The sequence below is a fragment of the Mustela lutreola genome, chromosome 3 (genome assembly GCF_030435805.1).
Source record: "Mustela lutreola isolate mMusLut2 chromosome 3, mMusLut2.pri, whole genome shotgun sequence".
Taxonomy (NCBI): Eukaryota; Metazoa; Chordata; class Mammalia; order Carnivora; family Mustelidae; genus Mustela; species Mustela lutreola.
The window spans coordinates 2,645,928-2,672,940 of NC_081292.1; the positions used below are offsets into that span (position 1 = coordinate 2,645,928).

Here is a 27,013-nt window from a genome sequence, read left to right on the forward strand (position 1 = left end):
TGTTCTGTTCAGAGGAGTGTGAGTGTGAGGAGAGGAGCGTGGCCTCAGAAGGTCAGAGGGGTAGGTGTCAAGGTCCTGGGGCTGGTGTTGTAGGGCCTGTGGTGGGCGAGGCTGTGCTTGGCAGGTGCTCGGTACCCCCTGCCCACCGGGCTGCACAGAGCCCTGGGCCCGGGGTCCAGCCGGCTCCCCGAGCTGGTCCCTCACTGGAGATTACTCTTGTGTCCCCCCACGTGTCACCTGCGTGGTGGCTGGCTTTGTTCTGAGCTCACTTCCGGTTCCTACTGAGTTGTGAGCTACTGTGTTAACCATGAAAAGACCCCGCAGGTGGGGTGAAGGGTCAGTGACATTGGGAGGCAGTCAGGGCGTTGGCAGGACGTGGCGCATGCCCACCAGGCCGGCCGCTGACGCCGGGCCACTCTCCCCGCACTGCGCTGCCCTCGGCTACCCAGACGACTTCACGGTCTTCCAGGAAATTAAGTTTAAATTAGATTGAAGCTGTGATGCTCCTTGTTCTTTCCCATCCTGACCATTATCTTAAAATCTCTCCTTTTAATTAACTCAGTTTTCCAGGTCTTTCTGTAGGCCGGGTGGTTTGTTTGTGGAGGGCCTGGCGCTGTGCCCCCGATGGGGAGACTGGGGAGACTGGGGAGACGGGGCTGCGGCCCTGCCCTCCTGGGCTGGGCGGGCCCAGGACGGGTGGGGTAATGCGGCCCAGCCTTGGCACCGAGCTCTTGGCCCAGGGGCAAGGGCCCAGCTCCTCCCTCCAAGCTGAAGCCACTCCTGGTTTTTCTTCTGTTTTTTTTTAGAACTGCTTCTTTGGCTGCTTTCACTTCTCCTGTAGGCAAGTCTCAAGCTAATATTTATCCTGCAAAGTATCTTAAAAATGCCAGAGGGCAAGTATTTGTGGAGAACTTTATCAATCTTTGAAAGAGCGTTATTGTTACCTCGATAAACTGAGGCACTGTTTACAATAGGCAGATTGTGTTTGAACTTGCAACCTTTAATTCAACAGTTAGTTTTTGTTAACAGATGGAATCGTTTTGGCGGTGCTTCTAGAGAGGCCTGTATCCCTGTGGTTTTTGTTTGTTGCTGGCGAGCCTTCAGCCTGCGCTGGGGGAGGGGAGACCAGGCGGCTCGGGCTCAGTCTGCGTCCGTTCAGGTGTTAACTGCTTTTGCAATGGGGCAGGCTTTTCAGGAATGTGGACTTTGGTGCTTGAAGCCAGCCCTGCCTCTCCGTGATTGTCTGTCAGACTGGAGGTGCTTCCTTGCAGGGGGAAAGTGGGCCTCACTACGACCTAGACCGGGGTGGGGGGGCAGGTGGTTATCCTTCGTCCTGTCTGGACATTTCAGATCTTAAGGAGAACAACACGGAGAGTGAGCTCCTTCCTAAACACTCAAGTAAAGGGGCACCTGGGAGCCTCTGCCTCGGCTCAGGTCATAATCCCGGGGTCCGGGGATCGAGCCCCGCATCGGGCTCTCTGCTCAGCGGGGAGCCTGCTTCCTTTCCTCTCTCTCTGCCTGCCTCTCTGCCTACCTGTGATTTCTGTCTGTCAAAATAAATAAAATCTTTAAAAAAAAAAAAAAACTCAAGTAAAATCTTTCCTGTGAGGGGTTACTTTTTAGTAAAAGGAACCACTTCCTGGATCTTCTCCGGAGCCTGTGTCCTCCACCTGGCAGCCCTCTCTGACTGTCAGCTGAGGGAAATGCCTCCTGGTGTGTTGGGGTGCAGGGTTCCGGCTCCCTCGGGGTCGCAGGCTCCCTACAGCTCCAGGCTGTCTAAGGCTCCTCCTTAGCTCCAGGCCTGGTGCTGAGGGTGTCAGGGACCGGCAGTGGGGACGGGCGTGGGCTTGGGCAGGAGGAGGTGAGAAGCTGTGCCCGAGAAGGCTCGGCCCTGCAGAATGTCACCATGATTCAGCTGCGGCCGGCGGGGGCTGGCCAGAACTGGAGACAGAGGCCTTTCTCGGGGACTGGGGGAGCCTGGGTGAGGGTGTCAGCCGGGCGGGGCTTGTGCGCTGGACCTTGGGCTGGCGTGGGACGACAGAGGGCTGAGGCGGCTGCCCTGGTGGTGGCGAGATGTGCGGGAGTGCCTAGCGGAGGTCAGGGGGCGCCCGTGGAGTCCTGTTTGTGCCCTGCGGGGAAGTTTAGGGACCTTGCACTTCCTCCTTGGTCAGCTGACTCACTCTTTCCTGCTGACTTGTTCCTCCTTCCTCTGCTGGTCTCCGGTGGTTTGTGTCTGGCTGTCTCTGTGTGTCTCCACCTGCCCCCCTCCCTCCTGACCCAGGCCCAGAGCTAGATGTGCGGCTGCTGGGGGCGGTGGCAGTGTGTCCCCAGGGCCCCCACTCCGTGGCACAAATTTGCAGCCCCGTCTGCCCCAGTGCCCGACCTTTCAGTGTGCCCAAGGCTTTCAGTGTGCCCAAGATGGGGGTTGGCTGAATTGTCTTGGGGTGCGCTGAGTACCCACAGGGGCAGATACCCCACTGCCTTGCTGATAGGGCGTTCCAGGTCATTTCTAGATAAGTTTCTCATATTGCACTGTTCACTTTTATCTCAGCAGAATACACCCAGCACACCGTACCATCCGAACCGTCTTCAAGGGTAGGGCTGCCCGGCCTTGGGTAGTCCTCACCACGCGGCAGCCTCCGTCCCCACCCTCCGTCCACAGGACCCTGTTGTCTTCTTAGAGGGAAACTCTGTCCCCCTCACATTTATTTCTAATGCATCCGAAAATCCGTCTTAACAAGTGAGGTTCCGTGGTGGGTGCTGCTGCTGTCCGGCCTCAGGGCAGTTGGGCTTGAGGTCCCTGGGCTGGCCGGACCAGTCACCGGGGCTGTGTGCCGCGGAGCCGGCTCGGGTGGAGAGCACTGTATGAAGCGCAGTGACTTTCTCGCGAGTGCCCGTGGCTCTCCAGGAGATGTAAAATCCACCCTGTTGAACCCCGTTCGTTTTGCGCACGTGGGGGCCATCTGTGGTCACGTGCTCAGGTCCGACCGTCGGGCTGAGTTTATGGAGAGCCAGTGTCATTGTGTCTGGTTCTGAGACCTGTTTGCCCAGAGGAGTTTGGTTTAACTTCATTCCTGTACTCCAGCCTCAGGAGCTTCTGAGCAGCCGGGTGGCCGGGTACGGCCCTTTGGGGGAAGGTGGCTGTGGTTCTCTATCTCTCTGGGCTTCCCCGTGGCCTGCGGCGACATTTCAGTCGCTACCTGACTTGGCGTCCGCATCAGGTGTAGCTTGCCGGTCTCCTGGTATGGCGCGTGGGGAGGCTGAGGGCTGCAGTGGGCTTCCTGTGCGTGGATTTGCCCTGTGTGTGGGGGGGTGGTAACACTTGGCTGTGCTGTGGTCACCTGCACTGCGGGCATCTGGGGATCTGGGCCTCCCCTTGCTCAGGGAGGCCCGGCTGTGAGCCTGGCGCTGGGTTTTTGGCTGTGTTCTCTGCGCGGGCTGGAGGCAGCCTTCTGCTGGCTCACAGCTGGTAATCCAGTCCCAGAGGGCAGTGCTGAGAGGCCCGGGGAACGCCATCACCCGCAGAGAGTTGAGTGGGGGGGCAGCGGAGAAGCACACATGAGGCTTTGGGCCTCGGGAGCCCAGTTCTGTCTGGGTCGCAGGTGGGGGGGCTGCGTGTCACCTGGACAAGATTAGGGTTTCTTCATCCTGCGTGGGCCTATTTCAGACCTTGTTGCGGTGCTTTTCTGTCTTGTCCCTTAACCCAGAGAGAAGAGGAGAGAGCAGTGGACTCCGTTCTCCTCGGCGGGCACAGGGCCCTGTAGACAGGCTGCCCTGGGAGTGCCTCTAAGTAGGAGAGGCCGATGACGGGCGCGGGTGGTTGCCTTCTGTCCAGTAGGGAGGGGGCCAAGTGCAACAGAGCGTCCTGAGTTACAGGGCGGGGCGCACAGGTGCTGTGGGCGGGAAAGCCGTGGGATTGTGTTTGGGAACTGGGGTAGAAGCCTGGTGAACACCCAGCCGGGGGCCCCGGAGGAACGAATAACTTTTCCTGCCCCAAAACATGTGGGATGGGTGTGCTGCTTGCTGGGGTGGGTTAGAGCACAGTCTGCGTCTCCTATGTCGAAGGCGGACTGGGAGCAGCTTCTGAGCCAGTTCCTGGTAATCCGCTTTGAACCTGCACTGATGGAGGGGACCTGCCAGTCTGGCTCCTGCGAGATTTGACCTTGTGATTGCAGAATGCTGTGTCCCACCGCACGCCCCCATCTTGTCCTGCATTTGGAGACTACCAGAAAATTTATTTATTTATTTTTAAGATTTTATTTATTTATTTGATAGAGATTGTAAGTGGACAGAGAGACAGGCAGAGACAGAGGAGGAAGCAGACTCACACTGAGCAGAGAGCCTGATGTAGGGCTTGATCCCAGGACCCTGAGATCATGACCTGAGCCGAAGGCAGAGGCTCTAACCCACTGAGCCACCCAGGCACCCCAGAGAAAATTTATTTGTAAAGGTAATTTACTCTGTGTGTGTGTTTTAATGGTTACTTATTTGAGAGTAAGAGTGTGTGTGCAAGATGGGGGTAGAGGGAGAGAGAGAATCCCAAGCAGACTCCCATGGAGCCCAGTGTGGGAGTCCACCTCACAACCCTGGGGCCATGACCTGAGTCGAAATTAGGAGCCACCAGGCGCCCCTACTGTTTCTTTTTAAATTTTTTTTTTTAAGATTTTATTTATTTATTTGACAGAGAGATCACAAGTAGGCAGAGAGAGAGGAGGAAGCAGGCTCCCCGCTAAGCAGAGAGCCCGATTGGGGGCTTGATCCCTGGACCCTGGAACCATCACCCGAGCCGAAGGCAGAGGCTTTAACCCATGGAGCCGCCCAGGCGCCCCCTTTATAAATTTAAAATAAATTTAGGTCCTACAGAAGAAGAACAACTACAACTACAAATCACCCGAAATAACACCTTTTTCTCTGCTTCCGTACCTTAAAAAAATACTTGTTATGATTGTAACGTCCACTTGACTTCTACCTGCCCTTTGCACGCGGTACGGGCTGTGTTCCCACGCCAGCAGGGAGGCACGCCGTGGAATCGGAGCCTGGTGCTCCACGCTTTATGTACAGACACTTCGGGTTTCTAGCGGCGTCCTCAGCGTTGCCTGTGCCTTTGTTTCTAGGACAAGGTCCGAAGAGGGAATGGCAGCCCAGGGGTATTCACATTCTGAAGCTTTGGACACACGGTGACCACAGCCTCCGTGTTTCAGAAGTCTTCCTTGTGGTGCTGGGGCCCCCCTCACGAATTCCACAGGGAGAGTCCGCCCAGGATTCCCAAGGAAGCCCTGGTTCTGATTTGCTGACTTCTCCGGGTGGCGGAAGGGTCCGTCGGTGAGGTACCAGACAGGGTTTCTTTGTCCCAGAAAATCAGGGAGCCTCCAGGTTAAGGGGTTAGACTTGCCTGTGGAGGTAGAGTCTGACTTCCGCCGTTGAGAAAACTAGAGCAGCCTCCTGTCCCCCCTCCCCCCTCTGTAAGAGATTGTCTCTGCTCCCAGCCTCTTCCCTGGGCTGGGGGGGGCGGTCAGGGGGAATGGCCACCCTGGCCTCGTCGGTGCCCAGCCTTCCCTGGGACTCTGGGCAGGGCTCCCCCTTGGGGTCCCGGGACCCCCCGTGCTCCTTGATGTAAAACCAACTGTAGGTGTCGTAAGGAGTTGTGAGATGGAGGGATTTATGAAGGGCATAGAAATACGAAAGACGGCGTTTTTAGTGGTTCAGCGATGCATGCTGCCTATAGGTGTAGACACGGCCTGTCCCATCCGTGAACATCGCCGACCTGGGTCTCTGGCATCATGTGTATGGAGGGAGACAGGGCCCGCATTGCTGCTGTCCTTGTACTTCTTAGAAGAGCAATTTTGATTCCAGGCATATATTGAGCGCATATAAGTTCTACTCATTAACCAGCACTTGACCTTTTATAAGAAAACTAGGTTTGGTTTTGCCATTTCTCAAATAGATTTCCTACTTCCCTTCTTTAGAAATGGGCATTTTGGGGCACCTGAGTGGCTCAGTGGGTTAAAGGCTCTGCCTTCAGCTCAGGTCATGAACTCAGGGTCCTGGGATCGAGCCACGCATCGGGCTCTCTGCTCATCAGGGAGCCTGCTTCCTCCTCCCCCTCTGCCTGCCTCTCTGCCTACTTGTGATCTCTGTCAAATAAATAAATAAAATCTTAAAAAAAAAGAAAGCAAAAAGCCCAGAACAGGCATTTTGCGTTCACCTGACAATGTGGCCCATAATTCAAGTCATTCCATGTTGTCAGACCAGTGTCTGACTCCGTGGCTCCGCGGCCTTCTTGCCTTAGGATAAAAGCGGAACCTGGAAACTGCTTTGCTTTCGTCTGACCTATAAATGCTGGCAAAAGGTCTCAGGGTTTCGTTGTGTCTTGGCAGAGTGGCTAGTGGTTCTCCCTCATTCTGCTGGCTCTCAGAGATGTGTTTGTAACGTGAGGCGTTCGTGTTTTTATGTTTTAATACCGTTCAGTGGTTACAAGTGTCCCGAGGCAGCTTGCAGCCTCTCTGGTCCGTGGCCTGGAGAGGCGTCCGTGTGCGCCTGGCTGTGCCCCCAGATGAGGACCGTGCCCGATCAGAGCTGCTCCAAGTGCTGACCGCGGCTGCCCCTCGGCATTGCCGGCGGTCCTGAGGCTTTGCTCTGCGCGGTACGCGGCCACGCTCTTGTTTCCATGGCAGCCGAAGCTTCTGCAGATGCCAGTGGTTTGCTCGGGACACGGAGAAGAAGGGCAGGGGAAGGAAACCACTTGCTGCTTTTTAATTAAGAAACAAAACCCATCCCACTGAGTTGATGATGCAAATCTGGGAAAAGTCTCTGAAGGCCAGAGGTAGAAAGTATTTATAGGAGAAAGTTTCTGTATTTTAGCAGAAGGCAAACATTTCAGGGAATATTTTCCTCTGGGGGCAGTTTGTCCTCGTTCAGCATAACCTCCTCCTAAACGAACTTGCCCTTGCCTTCTGAGGGTTGGATGCTGGCTGTGTTCCTCGTATCAGGGAGCAGCTTGTTGTAGCACGAAGTGCGGACGGATTCTGTGTAGAGAGGTCCTTGGGGTTGGTCTTAATGCCTTGCCCCCTAAAATTGGGGAAGAATAGTGCTTTGATTTGGTCCAACCTTCAAAATATGTACCATCACGTAGACTGTGGAGTCTGCTGATTTAGCTTGGATGTGTATTATCTTGCCCTCCCCACCCACGGGAGGTGTAACCCCAGGGCCCTGTGGGGATCAGGACGATGGGACAGATCAAGTCCTCCTGGGCACTGCACTGGAGGGGGGAAGGCCTCTTGGTGTCTGTGATGTCCTGCTAAGAATGCAGGCCCAGCGGAGGCCTCCCAGCTGGGCCGGGACCAGTCCCCTCGAGTGCCCTGGCGTCGTCGGACCCAGCACGAGAGCCCTAGCAGGTGGCCGGGGGCACTGCCTGTGAGGCGTGGCCGGGCCGTGTTTTATGCTCCAGGCGCCCCTGGACTCAGGCAGTTTGATCAAAGCAGAGGAATTCCTGAGAAATTCCACCCACCTGTGAAATTGGGAGCTGCTGTGATTTATTTGGAGGGTATGGTGCCTTAAAACGAAAGAACACTGTAAGTAGTGTGTATGTTTTGAGAGTTTACTTGAATTGCAATATGCCAGTCTTTTTTTTTATTTAAAGATTTTATTTATTTATTTGACAGACAGAGATCACAAGTAGGCAGAGAGGCAGACAGAGAGAGAGAGAGGAGGAAGCAGGCTCCCCGCTGAGCAGAGTCCAATGCGGGGCTCGATCCCAGGATCCTGAGATCATGACCCGAGCCGAAGGCAGAGGCTTTAACCCACGGAGCCACCCAGGCGCCCCGCAATATGCCAGTCTTAAGGCTTTAAAAAAAACCATCTCAGCTGCTCGTTAGCATGGACACACTGATGTCTGCTTCCCATTCGGAAGAGAATAAGCTCTTCTAAGGGAGAGGCAGTTCTAAAAATCGGTTTTCTTTTCCTAATGGGGTAATTACGGGTTGGTCTGGTCCTCCACCCTTTTTTTCTTTTTTCTTTTTAATTTTATTTATTTATTTGACAGAGATCACAAGTAGGCAGAGAGGCAGGCAGAGAGAGAGGAGGAAGCAGGCTCCCTTCTGAGCAGAGAGCCCGATGCGGGGCTGGATCCCAGGACCCTGAGATCATGACCTGAGCCGAAGGCAGAGGCTTTAACCCATTGAACCCCCCCCCCCCCCCCCCAGGCACCCCTCGTCCTCCACCTTCAGCGCTCACGAATCCATTTCTTTCTAGAATCCATTTCTTTCTAGCCGGCTGGAGTGCCTGCACTGGTAAGGCACTGGACCACCCAGTGGGGTCCTAGCCATTCTGCCCTCAGGGTTGGCGCCTGCTGTCTGCTGTGTCCTCAGGCCCCGGGGGATGTGCTCCTCCCTTTACCTGGGGGCCAGAGTTGGGGGAAGGCAGACAGCTGGTCCTGGCTCTGTCCTCAGGCCTGTGGGATCTAAAGGCAAAGCAGAAGGGCCTGGCCAGCCCAGAGGCTATCTTGCTTGCCAGGCATGTGGGCTGGAGCTGCTCCTTCCTGTCCTGCAGGCCTGTCCCCACCTCCGGGAGCTTACGGTGGGGCCGAGGCTGCTGCAGAATGGTCACGTGTGGTGCCCTGGCCCGCTGGGGGAGGGAGTGGCCTGGCCCAGGTCTCTGCTGGAGGCATTTGTGCGGGGTCGGGCACGTGTTTGAGGGGGCAGGTGTGTAAGAGGACAGGGGAGGAGACCACCGGGGCTGTCCAGCGGGGAGGGGCCGGGCAGTATGGTCGGTATGAGAGCTGCCTGGGAGGGGCGTGGGGGGTCCCGGGCTTGGGCCCCTCCTGCCTCCTGCTGGGATGCGACTCCATTGAGAAACACTTTAATTAGACTGACTTGTTCACAGCACAGGAACACTTTCATCCCTTGCTCCCAGGGGGCCCCTTGCCACATTTCCTTTGCTGCTCTGCCTCGGTCTGTTGATGCAGCAGTGCGTACGCACCATCTCTCCCTCCGCCCCCTTTCCCAACATCAAGTTCCCAGCAAGCCGATCCACAGAGTCAAATAGAGATTGACGTCAGGTCCGACGTGGATCGCGTTTGGTTTCTGAAGCGTCCCCCACTATGTCTTGGGACACAGAACACTCAAAGGTTGGGTTATGAAAAGGTTCAAGTCTCAGCTAAGCTTCTGCTCGTTGATCTCCGGAGAGGCAGTGCGCTGTCCGAACCGGGACACTGGAGAGCGGGGCGAGGGGGGAGGATGCCGTTGATAACCGTGCCACGTGAGTGCGGCACGTGATCCTCGGACCCGTGGGGAGCGTCTCATGCCGGGCTGTGCCCTGGGTGCGTGTCCGATGGGCGCGGTCTCTGGCCTTCGGGGCTGCCATACAACCTCAGGCTGGGGGGCTCCTCGCCAGCACCCTCGGAATTCTCACCGTCCTGGAGGTGTTTTGTCTGTCTGAGGGGCGTGCTTCCCGGTTCAGACTCGTTTTCTCGCCGTGGCCTCACCGTGCAGGTGGAAGGAGCCAGAGTGGCTGGGGTGTCTTCCATGAGGGCACGGACCCCATTTACCAGGGCTCTACCCTCACAGCCTGATCACCGCTGAGAGACCCCAGCCCCTGATCTGGCAGCCCAGCAATGTGGTGGGGGCCATGACACTGAGGGTCTGTGTGCTTGGGGACAACCACAAAAGTCATGTGCCTTATTGATTTATTCATTTATTTTTTTTTTTTTAAAGATTTTATTTATTTATTTGACAGAGATCACAAGCAGGCAGAGAGGCAGGCAGAGAGAGAGGAGGAAGCAGGCTCCCTGTTGAGCAGAGAGCCCGATGTGGGGCTCGATCCCAGGACCTTGGGACCATGACCTGGGCCGAAGGCAGAGGCTTTAACCCACTGAGCCACCCAGGCGCCCCAATTTATTCATTTATTTTTTTAAAAACTTTATTTGTGAGGGTGGAGGGGCACAGAGTGAGAAGCAGACTCTCCGCTGAGCAGGGAGCCGGGTGCTGGGTCGGACCCTGCATCCCCGGGGTCGAGACCTGAGCCGAAGGCAGATGCTTAACTGAGCCCCCAGGCGCCCCAGGTTCCTCTGCTGTAGCGCACGTGCCACGCTGCTGGGGAATGCTCTCGATGGGGGCTGCTTCCCATGCCTGAGGACAGGGAGATACAGAAAGTGGTACTTGAGGACGCCTGGGTGGCTCAGTTGGTTGGATGACTGCCTTCGGCTCAGGTCATGATCCCGGAGTCCCGGGATCGAGTCCCGCATCGGGCTCCCAGCTCCACGGGGAGTCTGCTTCTCCCTCTGACCTTCTCCTCGCTCATGCTCTCTCTCACTGTTTCTCTCTCACATAAATAAATAAAATCTCTTTTTAAAAAAAAAAAGGAAGGAAGAAAGTGGTACTTGATGCTCAATTTTGCTGCGAACCTAAACTATTCTAAAAAATAGTTTACCAATTCTTTAAAAAGTGCCCTTTACGTTAAGAAAATACACAGTCCAGGGGCGCCTGGGTGGCTCAGTGGGTTAAGCTGCTGCCTTCGGATCAGATCATGATCTCAGGGTCCTAGGATCGAGTCCCGCATCGGGCTCTTTGCTCAGCACGGAGCCTGCTTCCCCCTCTCTCTGCCTCTCTCTCCGTCTACTTGTGATCTCTGTCTGTCAAATAAATAAATAAAATCTTTAAAAAAAAAAAAAAAAAAGAAAAGAAAGAAAATACACAGTCCAAAACCCCTGACAAGAGAGGACTCAGGAGGTGATCGGTCTGAACGTTCTGTACCTCGGAGTACCTTCTCACATCTGAAAGCACCGTCCTGTAGGGACTTGGCCTCATCGGGCTCCCTGCTCGGCGGGGGCCCTGCTTCCCACCCTTCTCCTGCTCACACTCACTCGCTCTCAGATAAAACAAAAACAGCTCAGAAACCTGCACTGATGCATCATCATTACCCAAAGTCCATAGTCCACGGTCAGGGTCACCCCGCCGCTGTTCACTCTGCGGGTATGGGCAGGTGTGTCATGACGGGACCGTTACGGTACCCTACGGAGCAGTCCCACCGCCCTGAAATGCCTCTGCTCTGCACACGTGCGTCTGTCCCTGCTCCCCACCGTGCCACCCCGTCCGTCCCTGGCAGCCACACGTCTTTTACGGTCTCTAGCGTAGTGTTGCCCTTCCCGGAGTGTCAAGGGGTTGGAATCACGCAGAGAGTAGCCTTTGGGATCCACGTCTTTCGCTTAGCAATATGCATTTAAGGGTCTGGACATCTTTACGGGGCTTGGGAACTCCTTTAGTTTCGGCACAGATAACATCCCACTGCCTGGGTGGGTCCCGGCTGACTTAAACATTCTCCTGCTGAAGGGGGCCGCGGTCGCTTCCAGGTTTGGGCAGTTAATAAAACTGGACACATCCACGTGCAGATTCTCGTGTGGACACAAGTTTTCAGCTCCTTTGGGTAAATACCGATGAGCCTGGTTGCTGGGCCCCGTGGGAAGAGCGTGTTTAATTTGAGAGAAAGCGCCAGTCTTCCCGTGTGGCCGTGCCGTCCCGCGTTCCCACGAGCCGCGAGGGAGCGGTCCTGCTGCTCGGCGTCCTCGCCGGCCCCTGGTGTTGTCTGTGCGCGGACCGCGGCCCTTCTCGTGGGTGCGCCGTGGGATCTCGTTTTGTCTTACCGGTTTCTGATCCTGTGTGGCGTGGGGTGTCTTCACGCGACGACTCTCTGTCCGCGTATCTCTAGGGAGCTGTCTCTGCGACTCTCTTGCCCTTTCGTAAGTCAAGGTGTTCGTTTTCTTGTTGTTGAGCGCGTCCTGTGTTCTGGAGAAGACTCCTTCAGCAGAAGTGTCATGTTTGCAAATACTTTCTGTCTTTGGCTTCTCTGTGTCTTGATACAACATTGATTTGATGTTGGAAGTCAGTGGGATTTCTTTCTTTTTTTTTTTAAGATTTTATTTATTTATTTGACAGAAATCACAAGTAGGCAGAGAGAGAGAGAGCGAGAGAGAGAGGGAAGCAGGCTCCCCGCTGAGCAGAGAGCCCGATGCGGGACTCGATCCCAGGACCCTGAGATCATGACCCGAGCTGAAGGCAGAGGGTTAACCCACTGAGCCACCCAGGCGCCCCTGTCAGTGGGATTTCTTGAATACTCTGCAGGAAATAACCTTGTGAACAGATCCGTCGGAGTGCTGCTTTCTTATCAAGGATATGTTGAACTTGATTGGATTTTACATCTTCTTACACTCTTGGTCTGAAAGCAGGTCTTCCTTTTTGCCCGCTGCCGGTCTTTGGTCTTCGGTTTCCCTGGTGTTTGTGTTGTGTGCGGGTTCGGGTTCTTTGCGGTGGTCGTTGGTGAGAGAGAGGCGGGCTGAGCACCGCTCTTCAACAGGGTCCTCGGAGGTTAATAGTTGATGACGTTTTAAGGTGTTGGTAGCTGTGTGGATTGTCTCGGGGTTACAGATGGCCGGTTTTAAAGGGCGGGGGTACGAAGCCAACGGCTGTTGCCCTAAAGCAGCCACCGTTGCTTCCAGGGCCCAGAGCGCTGCCAGGGGTGGGGGTGGGGGAGGGTGGCAGGAGCAGGACGTGTTGGTGTCGCTTCGCCGACCCGCATTCCCTCCTCCGACCGCGTTCCCAGAGACGGATGGAATTGTGGGGCTGAACCGGAGCTCGTGGGGTCTGTCCGAAACGGCTCCGCAGTTGACTGCTTCATGGCGTTCCTTCACAGCCAGCTTTCCACAGAGCAAATTGTAGGAAGTCACGTGTTCTGGCATCGGTTACCCTTAAATTAGAAACAGGACAATAGAGGAAGTTGTTGATTGGAACAATGGTAGTTTCACTGGTCTAAGTGCATCTGCAAATCCTACCCTGGTTGCTGTCCCTGAACGCTGTGGCAGCCCCTGCCGCGGGCCCCGGAGGCGAGCCGGGGAAAATCTGTCTGAAGCGTGTTTCTGGGTCTTCTGGATGGAAGGTTCTGGGGTCCCAGCCCAGACTTCACGTCTTTGGGCAGCTCTGGCGGAGGCTCTGGGGAGCACGCCCTTGTCCGCGCTGCGGGGCAGGAGCAGGCCCGTCCTTGTCCAGCTGCTGCTGCGGGTTTGCCAGGTTCGAGCTCAGGCTTCGTCGTTCGGTCCTTCAGAAGGATGTGCGTGAAATGGCTCATTTTATGGTTTTAGTTCCTTTGGTTAATGGTCTACCATTTATATAAAACAGCTTCCTTGAAGAAAACCGTTGGTGATAAGAAGGCTCGTGGGCAGCGCAAACCTGCTTTTACGGGGTCGGTGGCTCCCCTCAGTGCCATGACTCACCCTCGGCCCAGGTGCTCGGCTGATCCTGCCCCGTGAGCTCCTGCCTTTCCTTCTCGAAGCCGTCTTCCTTTCCTTTCCTTGTGGAGTCCTGCTGGGAAGGCCCTTGAAGTAGAGCAAGCGAGGGGAGACTGTGTCAGAGTCTTCGTGCCCAGAACACGTGTGGCCCTTGCGGCGCAGGTCCTGGTCCCTCGCTCCTGAACCGGTCGGTGCTGTGATTTAGTTCGGTTCAGACGGGGGTGGGGGGACCCTGAGTTCTGTCTCCGAGGAGCTGACGATCAGGTTCCAGGCAACGCGAATGAGAGCTTTGGAAATAACCCTGTTAGGCCAGGGCGGGGACTATGCGTAGTTTGGTGACATTTGATCTGTTGTTAACTTGGTGGTAGCCTTTTTGTCTGTTCTCGGACACTTAAAAGAAGTAGATTACCAAATTAAAATGTGAAAGTCATTAGCCTTAACTGTAGGGGAAGGGACACTTGGGGACATGCCAGTTTTGGAAGTATTCTGTGTCAGGGTAAGTTTCTCTGACAGCGTGAACGCGGCATGATTTCGTCGGGAACAAAGAACACTTACTAGCCTTCTGGTAGGATGGCCAGGCAGGTGGGGTACAAGCGGAGACAAGATCCTGCTCACAGTGCCCACAAAGAAAAAAAAAGAAAATCGTTAGAAACTGAAGTAGAAATGTGCAAAGCCTGTGGAAAGAGTATTTTGAAATTCTCACGAGAGGCGCTGAGGTGGTCCCCGGCAGGCAGAAAGCCCGTCCTCCTCCGGCTGAGGGTACCCAGGGGTCCTCCCTCAAGTAATGTATAAAAGTAATGGAGTCACAGTAAGAATTACCAACAGAAGCTACTTCTTTCCCGAGCTAGTCCAGCTCTTCAAGCTCGTCTGCGTGTACCCCAGCCTGCAGGAAGAAATAGGGGCGTGCTGGGGAAGGAAGCCGTGAGAGGGGGGAGGGTACGGGCCCGGCAGAGTCAGAAAGCTCCAGAACCCTCTGTCCTTACAGCGGCAGCTTGCTGGGCACGGGCAGCAGACAGGCGGACGGAACGCAGACCTGGGGAACAGACCCAAGTACTGGTGGAAATTTGATGGGGGACAGAGAGAAGTCTCAGAGTGTCAGGAGTGGACTTCCAGATAAACGCTATTGCCACGGTCCGACGGCCGCTGTGAGAAGGGGACGGTGTATCCTTCCCTCCCACCACACACAGGAACATGCGTCCGAGGGGTCACATGTGCTCCACGAGATGTCACTGTGAACTAATGGCTGAGTTGCACAACCCACAGCCTGTGTGCATAGCCTGACCCAGAGTCTGTGAATCGTGCTCTGTCCCTCTTGGGGGTCTCAGAATTGGCTGGTTCACCTCCCACGTGCTGTGCACATTTTGACCGCGGCTTTTGTTTGCAGACTGATGTGCGAGCACACGAGTGGGAGTGGGAGGGGCAGAGGGAGAGAGAGAGACTCCCAGACTTGGGCCAAGCGTGGAGCCTGATGCCGGGCTCCATCTGCCCACCCGGAGATCATGACCTGAGCCAACGCCAGAGTCGGCCACTTAACCGACCGAGCGCCCCGACACGCCTGACTGTGGCTCTTGAGCAGAATTGCTTACACGAGCTCTTCCGCCTTCTACGGGCTCGTCCCCACAGGCTTGCTTGCCGTGGGGTCTGTTCAGTTTCCATCTTAGGTACCCAGTGTTCCTGGTTCCAAGTGTAAGATGCCTAAACTCGATTTGTAGTGTCTTCTGTCATCCCCTAAAAGCTTGTAAGACCCCCAGCTCGCAGAGAGAGTGGCCAGAGCCCTGCTCCGCCAGGTAATACATGCTGGTGGGTGCCCGGGTGTTGTCTCGGGGGTGCCTGGCTCTGAACCGGCTCGGCCAGATCTGGAAGGAGCCTGCTGTCTGCTGACGGGGCTGTTAGTTAAGCCCCATTGGAAGGTACCAGTGGGACAGTGGCTTCGCTCTGGGGACGGTGCCGCTGGTGCAGCGCTGCGGCCTTGGCTTGAGAGTGCGGATGTGGGGCTCTGTCGGGCCGTGAGGCCCGGACGGTCATTGTTTACTAACTGCTGCCCACGGAGCAGACTCCCTGAAGACCCTAACGATGTTTGTCGTTTCCATCACTGTAGAGGACAGTGAAGTCGCATGTGTCACTGTGCCACTGCGCTTGCGCAGGAGGGAAGCCAGCTGTGTTAATGCCTAGCCTCCCTGAACGACAGGTAAACCCCTGCCATGCTCATGTCGTCTCACGCGGGCCTCCCTGCAGCCTAACCCCTTGCCCGGGCAGTGGTGCGGGCGGGGATGGTCTCCACTGCGCACAGCCCCTGGGACGTTCTGGTCAGCGGTTAGCTCACGCATTCGTTCATTCGTGTGTTCATCCGCTCTTCCCGGGACCTCCCCGGGCTCCTGCTGCGTGGCTGGGCACCTGGGAGGTGCAGAGACAGATGAAGCGTGGGTGGCCGCCTCTCCCACGGGAGCTTGTCCCTATCCGGGCTGGGGTCGTGTGACGGAGGTACAGGCCAGAGCCCATCGCATGACAGGTGGGGCCACAAGCCTGATTTCCAGGGAGTGCTGAGCCCTGGGGGGGGGTGCTCAGACACGCCACCTGAGCACATGTCGCCAGAGACTGTGGCGGCGAGCTGGGGCTTTCTGGAGAATTCCGCAGAGATGCTTAGGCTCTCGGGAGGGAACTGCTGGCACCCTTCTCCGTGGCGCAGGCAGCATCTCAGAGGCCACCTCCTCCCGCTCTGGGAGGGTGTGGCTTGGGCCCGCCGGCATTTTCCCGTCCACTTTGAGCAACGACTGATTGGGTTCTGCGAAGAGGTGGTGACGTTGAGTTTGCCACATCTGGCCCAGTTGATGGATTCAAAATGTAATAGTGTAAAATGTAATGTTTCGGCATTTCTGGAGGAGCCTTTTTCCCCATTTCATAATAACCTTCAAACAGTTTCTCAGCTTTGATCTGGTTGACCCTGGGGGCCAGATCATTCCCTACTGGGGGGCTGTGCCGAGCGGCGGCCTGGCCCCCACCCACGCTGGGCCAGCCGGGAACCTGTCCAGACGCCGACTGCTGTCCTCAGAGCGGCAGAGTTCCCGGAGACCAGGGCCTTTGAAGAGCTCGCAGATACCTAGTGTGGAGCTCGGCCACCTGATTTCTCGCTGGTGTGGACGTGGCCTTGGCAGAGGCCACCCTTGCTCAGGCGCGGGGGTCAGGATGGCGGCAGCCCTGGGCAGTGCCGGGGCTGAACTGGACGGCTCAATGTTCGTGACTAAGTCGCTAGGGTTCTTGGAAAACGATGATCATCATTCCTGCCCCTAAAACCCCAGGTCATCACTGTGGGCTTTGGAAACCTGTCTGGGGTTCATGTCCCTCACATAAAAATGATCTATCTTATTTGGTGGAAAAAGACATTTAAAACTGTGGACCCAGGGACGCCTGGGGGGGGCTCAGTTGGATGAGCGGCGTCCTTCCACTCAGGTCATGATCCCCCCGTCCTGAGATGGAGCCCCGCATTGGGCTCCTTGCTTGGCGGGGAACCTGCTTCTGCCCTTGCCTCTGCCTGCCTGTGCTCGCTGGCTCTCTCTGACAAAATAAATAAATAAAATCTTTAAGAAAAACCCACAAAAGCCACGGATCCTATTTTGGTATAAGATTGACGGGTTGACAAACGGATTTCTTCTCTTCCATTTTCTTAGGACAGGGATCTCTCCCAAGGTAGCGAGGGAGTGGGAGCAGCGGGTATTGGTGATTGTTCATGCTGGACAACTTGCGTTTATTGTTCTTTTTAACGCTGTTTTGTTTACTGTGTTTTCTAGAAGTAGTTTCATAACATATTTTTTAAAAGATTGAGGTTAGAAGTCCTGGTTGTTTCTGTTTTGTTTTGAGAGAGAGAGAGCGCGGGGCGCGTGCAAGGCGGGAGGGGCCAGAGGGAGGGTGTCAAGCAGGCTCCATCTCACGACCCTGGCACCATGACCTGAGGTGACCCCAAGAGTCAGATGCTCCACTGACTGAGCCACCCAGGAGCCCTCAACCCCCTGGTTTTGATTGAGCTGTTAGGTGGTAGGGGGCACTTGGGGCGTCCTGAGAGCAGTCTCGAGGATGGGGGTCTCGGAGTGAAGCGAAGGGGCGCGGGGTAGGGGTTGTGTAGGACGCACCCGTGAAGACAGGGCGCGTACCTGTGCGCCCCAAAGATGTTCCGTGGCAGCAGGAAGGGGCCGGGAGGGAGCCGCCATGGTGGCGGGGTGAGGGAAGGGCTGGGGCCCCGCCACGGCCTCCGGGGCTCCCCGAGGGGCTGCTCCGTGTGAAGGCTGCCCTGGGTTGCTCACCGGTTCTGGGGGGAAGGGGAGAAGGAGCTGATGAAGTTCCATCCTGGGTTAAGTGAGTAGTAACTAGAAGCATTTTTATGTAAACGAGCTGTTGAAGGTCTCTGGTAAGATTTCAACTCACAGACTGACCTTAAAACAAAATGGGAAGCCAGTGGTGTGATTTCAGGGCCCCTCTTCTCCTGCAGGGCGGGGTGAAGAGAACCCCGGTGCCTGGGGGCTCGCATGTGGCCGAGCGGGTGGGTTAGGTGGGGCTACGTCCTTAGACTGCCTTGCATTTTCCTAAAACCTTTCTGAGGGAAAGTTCTAGTAGAGGGGCGGGGTGGGTGCTTTGTTGCGGTGTGTCCTGTGGGTACAGAATGCACTCCAAAGCCTGTCGAAGCGCCAGGACAGTGGAATGTGGAGCCAGGGTCAGGAGTTGGTCACCGGTAGGAACGGCGTGTGTGGTTTGTCCGTGAGCCCCTAGACAAGATCCTCGAGTGTGCGATGCAGGCCCCCCCTGGAGAGGGGCCGTAACCCGCCAAGGTCAAAGGCCACTGCTGTAGACAGCCCACAGCATGCACTCCGCTGCCTTTCCCCACCATCCCCACCGCCCCTGCCCTGCAGGCGGCAAGCTGCCCATCCTTGCTCGACCTGCCTCCCTGCTGTCCGCTCCTGGGCGGCATCTCTGCTCCTTTATGGGGCCTCCCTGCTTCCCCACCCCCGGAGGCTGCTGACTCCTGCTAGTTCTCACTGTCCAAGAGCAAAAGCCGAGCTCTCTCCTGCTGTCTGCCTTCTTTGTCCTGTCCTCACCCCGGCCCGGGATCAGATCATACAAGAAGACGCTTCTCTAGGAGTCAGGGTTTGTCTTCTCCAGGGCTGAGCCGGAGGCAGCACCAGAGGGCTGCGGCGGTCCGAGGTTGGGGTCTCCCGGGTGGCCCAGGACCGGTCCACAGAGCGCCTGGACAGCGGGAGGCGGGGCGGGGGGAGGCCACATGGTGGCCGCCCCCGACTGACTCTCCGCTGGGGTGTTTTCCTCTTTTGCAGATCAACCCGTCCCTCGATGGGGAGCAACGGCGGACCCCCTTCCTGTGTCTCCTTCCCACCGCTCTGTAGCAGGACCAATAACTTCAGCACCGCTTCGATAACGATGATGGAGCTAGTATTAACTGAATGGCAATTATGGATTTTTAACTCTAATTCACAGTAAACCAGCAAGCCGTGTGCTTATAGTCCGACCAAACATCCTTTCGTTTTGCTGCGCGCCTCGCCCGTTCGTGAGAAGCTGAGAGATCTCTGTCTGCACGGAGGGATATAAGCACCGCTCGCCAGAGGAACACGACTGACACGGAGAGAGAAGGCGCCCTCATTTATCCGTAACGATACCTGATAGTATTCTCTGTACAGGTAGAGGAAATCCGTACACACGCTTCTATCTATGTTTCTGGTGGTGATGAGAATGGCCCCACAGAACGCCGACTCGGAGTCTGTGCAAGTCCAGGAGCTGCCCGTGGCCCTGCCGGACCTGCAGAAGCCAGGCAGCGCGGACGCCCATGAGGAGACCATCAGCGAGGGGTCCATAGACCGGATCCCTGTGCGCCTGTGGGTGATGCACGGGGCCGTGATGTTTGGCAGGGAGTTCTGTTACGCCATGGAGACGGCGTTGGTCACACCGGTCCTCTTACAGATTGGTAAGTGCTGTCCGCGCCTCTGCCCGGTGTCTGGCACCGAGCGTTGGCAGTCGCGGTTGGAGCTCGCGTGCATGTTGGCACGCGGGGCTTGTCAGTGCGCTGGACAGTGTCAGGAGCCCTGGGAACCAGCGTCCCGGGCTTTTTGCTCTCCTCCACCTACTCTGGCTATTTTTTCCCTCCGGTGGGTGGGTCTTGGGTGTGGATGAGGAAGTACCTGTTTTGGCAAGGGGGTGGTTGAGTGCTGGGGTGTGCGCGGTCAGCTTCCACTCGCTCTAATCCCGGGGCTGCCCGGCTCCCCTGCGGTACCTCCCGCCCTTCTGCCTCCTGGACATGGTCACCTGCCTTGTCCCGGGGCAGGCCAGGGAACTTCCCTGGCTCTCCCTCACCTTCCTTCCCGAGGAGGAGAGGGTGACTGTAGACCATCTCCCGGGCAGGCACAAGGCAAGTGCTTGGAACAAAGCCCGGCCTGGAAAACCCAGAATCACGTTTTTATACTAGCTTCTTGTTGACGACTTAAATCTTAGTTTCGAGTGGACGTTGTGTGGCTGAATGACAGGTATTTCCAGAAATACAGGAGTTCACGGAGTTGCTCAGTGAGCCTTACAGAGCCCCGTACGGGAAGACTGTGGCGTCCCCTCCGGATCACCGCTGGGGGGCCTTAGGCCCCATGTGTTTTGTCGGTGTTCAGTTTCCCTCTTGTCTAAGGGAGCTTGAAAATCTGCAACTTTCCAGCCTCTGAACCTTCTGGATAAGGGGCCGAGCTGTTAAAGTCTTCTCTTTCATTCCAGAACTCCGCATGTGCGTAGTGTCCACTTGCTTTGGTGGTTTTAGGAACGTTTCTTTCTCCAGACACGATGCTTCCTGTTCGGTGAGCGCTCACGGCTCTGCGGCTCCGTCGGGCAAGTGCAGGGTCTGAAAACCTGTCGTTTCTGTCCGGGACAAGTGGCGCCCTCGCTTCCCACCTCGGCGGTGGCAGGTGCTTGCAGTGGTTTCCGACGCCATGGTTACGGGACGCACCCCTGCCTCTTCTCAGCATCATTCCTTCTCCCCTGCTGAGCTTACCACCCTGTGGCACATTCTCTCTGTAACCCCGGGCCTTACCTAGTTCATCTTTAAAGGTGTCCTGAGGAGGCTTCAGGAGACCTCAGGCCGGGTTGGGCACTTTTCCGGAGAGCTTGGGACAGTGCGGCGTGAGTGACGTGGGTCCCTCTTGCTGTCTCATCTGCGTCTCTGCCCTTCCCCTTCCGTACCCGGGCAGGCATGCCGGGACCCGAGGCTGGGAGGAGACGCCCGTCGCTGCTCGTGCGGGACCAGCCGGAGCCGCCTCGCAGCGCTGTGAGCCGGAGGGATCGGGGTGGCCGCAGACCTCCGAGAGGGACACCAGCCCTGTGCGGGGGCCTCGGGTGACAGTGGGGGGTGGCGAGCAGAGGGCACTCGGGGAGATGGGCTTGGCAAGTTTAAGAAACGAAGACTGGCTTTGTGGCCACACCTCAGGGAATCCGGCGGCAACTAATTTTACCAGACGTGGATTGTTTGGGGCCTTCAGCGTGGAGGGACTTGGGTCTGGCGCCGCTGCCGAGGTCATCCCAGAGGCAGGCGGAACTGTAAGCGGGTGGTTACAGTTCCACATGGAGTGCCACCATCCGGTCTCTAGACCACCTCGTGCTTACGGTGAATAGTACAGAATTCAGAAGCTCTGGTTACAGAGAAGTAGGTTGTTCTAGAAGGACAGGTCTGGGGCTCTTATTTTCCCGGATTTTCTTTGTGATCGGTTATGTGTATCGTGGCTTAAAACCCTGGCGCTAACAGCTTCTTGGAATGTTCCAGTTTCTAGGTTGCAAGGCTTAGTTTCTGTACAGCTTAGCGTGTTTCCTTGTTGGGGCTTGAGTACCCAGTGTGCTCCGGGAGGCTGGTATGGTTTTGGCTAGCCCGGGGCGGTAGACACGAGTGTGTTACTCTGGAGGGTAAGGCACTTGCTGCATCTGGACCGGAGGTTGTGGGAGTGGCTCCACATGCCCACCTTCACAGGCCCTGACCCTTGGGAGTTGGGGAGGGTATGCACCCCCCAGCACTACAGGGCACTGGCTCGGAGGAGAGCAGGGCTTGGGGGCAGGGGGACCTTGCCCTGAGCCCAGGAGGCCCAGTTTATTTCCTGGGGTCGGGCTTCACACTCAGGAGTGATCAGAATGTCCTCTCACTTGAGCCTGACTTTCTTAGAACAGTTGTCTGCCGGGCCCAGAGGCGTGGTGTTTATTACGGAGTTCTGTTATCTGCAGTTACCGGAGCTGATGCTGAAACCGTAACCTTCAGTTCAGTCCACCTGCCTCGTGTCTGCGGTGACTGCCGGTGTGACCAGCCCTGTTTGGCCCCTGTATGTGGTCACCACCTCAAAGGGCCATGGTGACCCCTCCCATCCGAGGGGATGGAGCTGGGATCCGAGGAGATGCTCACCTTGTGCGTGTGGCACCCGGCTGAGACTGTGGGGCTCCCCAGGGAAGAGGCCTTTAAGAACTAGGTGTTAGAGCCAGCACCTTTCTGGAGCCTCCTCGTGGCCCTGGGATGCCCTGGATGTGCCTGCTTCAGGCAGGAGCCCACTGGGGTCGAGCAGGGACCAAACCTCTCCAGTCGCCTGGTTGACCTGCTGCGAAGGGAAATGGGCATCGCGAGAACGTGGGCCGCGCTCGGCAACACTCAGCTTCAGCGTCCTTGGCCGTGAGCTATTCTGTTGTCCCCACGGGTGGAAGCATTGGGTTTTGCCACGGCCTCATCTGGTTTGTGGTCCTGAAGCCGCGCATTCACACCGGCTCCTGTGGCGTCTTTGCTGTGGCTGCTGGGCTGGGCGGCGTGCAGAGCCGGGAGGTGTCGGGTGGCTTCCACTTCTGTCCCCCCAGCCCTCTGCACGGGTCTCTAAGCTGAGTCCGGTCCGCCCGCCCTCTGGCTCTGGGGGTTAGTGGTGCTAAGGGACTCGGGTGAGTCACAGGGCTGGCGTCTCTGGACGCAGAGGGAAGACACGGTGCCCTTCACCCAACAGCCTTCCGGCCGGGAGGACAAGTGGAACAGAGGCGACTGGGCTCAAGGATGGGCTGAGTGAGTGTGCAGGGGCCTCCAGGGGAATGACACCCCCGTGGCTGTGGTCATTTTTACTGGGGTCCCTAACACCGCGTGGAGGTGGGGGATCCTGTTCCTTCCCTGCTGGCTGCCCGCTGAGCAGGAGTCTGGGTTGGTTAGATCTGGAGAGTTCTGGAGGCCTCTGTTAGGGAGATGGAGCGAATACTGTCGAGGAGAGATGACCCTGCCACGTGGTCTTGGCAGAGATGTAGGGAGCGAGCTGTTGAGTTCTTGTGATCTCAGGCGACCTGGGCCCCATTAAGGAGACCCCGGAGCTGGCCTCAGCAGCCAACGGCTGCCCCATTTTGCTAAATCTCCCTATGTCCGGTCCCCTGGCTTTCCTGGGTCTTCTAGCATTGACATAATTTTGTGGCGGGCTAAAGGTTAGTGGGTTTCTATGAAATGGACTTTCTGTTTGGTTGAAACAATTACTGCGTAATACATTTGTAGAACGTACACAGGTTCGGAAAGCCAGCTGGTCAGGTGTGCTTGGCAGATGTTGGGTGCTCTGGGAGACTGAGAAGGACCTGGATTCTCCTCCTGTGGGAGAGGTTCCCCTTGCCTGGTCTGGGACCCAGGCAGCCTGCTGGATGTGCTCTAACTCCACAGCCACGTTTTAGGGTGTGTTAAGCAGTGACAGCGGGGACCCATATTTTGGTTGAAAGTCCCCTTCCCAGGGCGTGTATCTGTGTCAGCTCGGCGTGGAGCTTGGAGATGGTGGTGCGCGGCCTTGCAGGTTCCGGTGGGAGGTGGGGTCACCTGTCTCTGTGGTGAGTCTGTGAGCTGAGTGGGGGACGGCGGGAGCCAGCAGGTGGGTGGCCCAAACTGGGCCAGGTGCCCTGCCAGCTGGGGCACTTGCCCCACACCGCGATCTCCAGCAGGTGACCAACCAGGAAACTTGCTCTCGATACCGTGGAGCATGGTGGCCTGTTCTTCACGCTGGATCCCACAACTGTAGTCTCACTTTTTCTTTCTTCTTTTTTTAAGACTTTTTTATTTATCTACGATAGTGAGAGAAAGTGCGAGTGGGGGAGGGGCAGGGGGTGAGAGCATATCCGAGCAGACCTCCCGCTGAGCAGGGAGCTCAGTCTCACGACCCCAGATCATGACTGACCCTAGGATCAGGACTGGAGTGGAAACCAGGAAAATCAGAAATCAGACGCTTCACACTGATGGTGCCCCCGGGCGCCCCGGGCGGCTTTCCCTGCTTTGTGGGCATGCAGTGTCGGAATGCCCCACCAGGAACCGGCCCACATGTGGTACGCCCTGGAAGTCAGCTGGCCTGGCCTGTTGCCGTCCTCGGTTGGAGAAATTAGGAAAGCAGCCATAATTTCAGGACTGACGTCGTTTTAGTGCATAAGTTCCGCTCGTTGCCCAAGCAGGACAGTAAGGAAGAGCCGGGTCCTGACATTGTCAGCCGCGCCGGTTGCTCCTTCCCAGGGAGCTTGGGTCTTGGGGGTTTATTTTTGGTCGCACATTGTCTCCTGTGATCTTCAGCAAAGGGCACGTGTGGTGACAAGCGACCTGGCAGGACTGGTCTTTTTCGGTGCTTCGAGGACGACATAGGCCATCTGTCTCCGAGTTGCTCTGGGAAGGGCAGGGCCCCGCTGCCTCCTTTCTCCTCTGACCCTGGAGCTGAACTTCGAGGCTGGCTTGGGCCGTTGCTCTGCGGGATCTGGTGGGCGCTCTGGTGCCGAGCTGGCTCCTCAGGAGGTGAAGCATTCGGCTTAGTGCCGGTTTCAGTCCAGACAGTCTGAACTCTGTGTGTGTGTGTGAGGGAGGCGTGCACTCCCTGATGGGCCAGTAAGTGTAGAGAGTGCCACGGCACCCGCGACCCCACTCCCCACAGGCAGCTCTGCCCCTGACAAGCTCTCTTGCTTTACCTGTTTTACCTGTTTACCTGCTTTACCAGTTGTGGGATCTTGCTCCCTGCTTTACCTGGCCGTTTGGGGACCCGAAGTCCACTGTCTTGATCCCACGTGACCACCTCTTTCTCTGAAAGGAGCCTTTAGACTAGAAGCAGGTGCCATTTCTTGGGCCTGGAAGGGATGCTGCCATGTTGGCTGGGCCCAGGAGGCGGCAGACGAGGTGGAGGATGGTGGTGGGTGGGCCCGTCCTTCCTGGCTCTGTGCCCCAAGCCTCTGGCTGACTGGCAAGGGGCAGGATGTTGGCATGGAAGGGACACCGTGCTCCGTGGACGATGCTGCCAGCAGTCCCCGAGCACTGTTCTGGGAGCAGGCCCAGCTTAGCCCCTAGCCCGTGCTTCTGAACCCTTGCTCCCAGGGCAGGCCATCTTTAAATTTAAAGTTGATTCTTTAATTAGTAGCATTGCCACCAAGGTCAGAATTCAGAAGTTCCCGACTGTTGGGATGGTGAGTTTCCACCCCTCCCCTAACCCCCACTCCCCTTCCAGGTTCATCCCTAGAGGCAGCCAGCCCTAGAAGCCTCCTCCTAGAGACTTCCTCCAGGCCAGACACAAGACAAGGGGCTTTGTGACTTGTCCATGTCCCCAGTGGCCGCTCCCAGGGGCATCCAGAGCTGGTGAGGATCCCAACTCCAGGTGGGAGCGCAAAGCTGGTCTGTGCTGGCGCCTCCTGCCTGCTCGGCGCTCCCCGTCCCTCTCTGTCCGGTTTCTTCCATGCTGGGTCCCCATCCCCTTTGGGAGGGGACTTCTAAAAACCGCATTCCTGGGCTCCAGGCTCAAATATTGGCATAAAGGAGATCAGAGTGGCACCTCCAAGTCCAGGTCCCAGGTTTGGTTTAGTTCGTGCTAAGGCGGTTTCAGCCCTTCTCCAGGAAAGACGCCTCCTGGGACCACCTGCCTGGTCCCACGCTCCCCGAGGATCTGGCAGTGATGAGCCTCAAGGGGATGTGCGGGGTCACTCTTCAAAGGAAGCCTGGGGAAGCGTCTGCCCCGAGCCCCAGAGCAGCCCTTCCTAAGGAGCAGACGCCCCTCCTGGCCTGGCCGCATCCAGCTCCCTTTCCCTGGGGAGAAGTCCCTCCGTGCCCTGCCCCGCCCCACCCCTGCCCCTGGTTTCCTCTTGGTTCAAGGTGTGCCCTCCAGGGAAAAAGGAAGGAAAGCCATCTAGAAGAAAGGAGACCGCCTCCTTGAGGAATGAGAACCACGTTTGTCTTTATAGGCTCCTAATTCACGGGGAAAGTTCGTGTCTCATCCAGGGTGCCGGGTACGGCTTGTGCACTTGGTGCGTGTCTAATAAAAAAAATGCAGCCTTTCCCCCCTTCCAGTGCAGCTCTGTGTGAACCAGGATGCCTGGGCTGTGAAGCTCCCCTTTTCTTCCTGCGGGAGAAGCCTACCCTTGAACAGCCGCCCTTAGAGAAAACCTTCAGAGTCTGAAGTGGCGCCTCCCCCCCCCCCCCCCCCCCCCCCCGCTCCGCTCCCGGGATTGCTCAGGGAGGGGCATGTGCAGGTGGGGCTGGCAGGGGCCTGGGGGGTGGGGGGAGGGGCTGCCGACCGTGCCCTTGCCCTGCAGCGGCTGCGGGCTGGGGCAGCTGACTCTGTGCGGCCGGTGGGAAGTCCGCAGGGTGCCCGGCCGGTCAGCACAGTCTCGGTGAGAATTGGGAAACAGGGTCACGCTGCATGGGGACTGGAAACGCAGCTGGTGACTCAGCACATGCGTGCGTACGGGCATGAACTCCGGAGTCGGAGGCCATGTGGGTGAGGGTGACCAGGCGACCTGCCGTGCGGTCACGTTACCGTATTTCCTGCAAGGTGCCTCTGACGAACGCGGAGCTTCCAGCGGGTGTGTTGCGATCTGGGTGGCAAGGGCTGTACCCTGCACAGGTGTCCCTGTGACTCCCTTTGCCTGGGGCGTAGCGGCTTCTGGTAACAGGGTACTTTCTGCAGTTCACATGCATTCAGAGTCTTCCTGCGAGTCCCCTTTGTGTACCTTGATGCCGCCCAGAGGGTCCAGTGGAGGCCTTGTATTTGTCTGGTGGTGCTGCTGCCCCAGGGCCTGCTGCACATAGCACGCTTGGCTGGTTTTCCTGTTTTGCAAAAGCAGACCCAGCAGCCGGCTACCCCCAGCTTCCTCTGCACAGGAAGCTTCCCCAAGGCATAGCTGTCCCGCTGGCGGGGGCCCCGCAGAAATCCACGACGGCCCTGCTCAGCCTCGGGACCCAGACAGTTGAGCCCAGGGCCACGAGACGAGTCATGGCCTTTGGACGCCTCTTGCTTCTGCTGGGGCGTGGCTCCCCTGCTTGGCAGAATGGGCCCGGGTGGGGCAGGAAGGAAGCGGCGCCCTGAAGGGAGATGTCAAAGCTTCAGGTGGCCAGGTCAGCCTGCAGAAGCCAGGAAGGCCTGAGGCCTTGTCCCTGAATGCCAGGTAAATGGGCAAGTGCCGAGTGAGCCGTCCCCTGGGGCCTAGAGCCCAGGAGCAAGAGACAGATCGCCCTACTTACAAGTGACTGCACACCTGCTACCCATGCCGGGGTGATGCCCTCCGGCACCCAGGCATGGGAGGCCCACCCCTCCAGCAGCACGAGGACCCTCATTGTCATGGTGGCCCGGAAGCCCTGGCAGTGTGGGTACCTCCCCTGCACGGGGAGGTCATTGTCTTGGCCAAGAGTATGTTGGGGTTTTTGGAATTTTTTTTTTTAAGATTTTACTTATTTATTAGAGATCACAAGTAGGCAAATAGGCAGGCAGAGAG

At 57.1% G+C, this 27,013-nt stretch overlaps 1 protein-coding gene across 2 annotated transcripts in view; it reads left to right on the forward strand.

Annotated features, from left to right (window-relative positions):
* SLC45A4 (solute carrier family 45 member 4) overlaps nucleotides 1–27,013 on the forward strand; it is a 71,288-nt gene that overhangs the window by 23,610 nt on the left and 20,665 nt on the right. For both annotated transcript variants that reach the window (XM_059168725.1, XM_059168724.1), the window contains exon 2: nucleotides 18,592–19,235. In XM_059168725.1, the coding sequence (XP_059024708.1) occupies nucleotides 18,983–19,235 (253 nt within the window). In that variant the 5' untranslated portion in view covers nucleotides 18,592–18,982. The remainder of the gene's footprint in view (nucleotides 1–18,591; nucleotides 19,236–27,013) is intronic.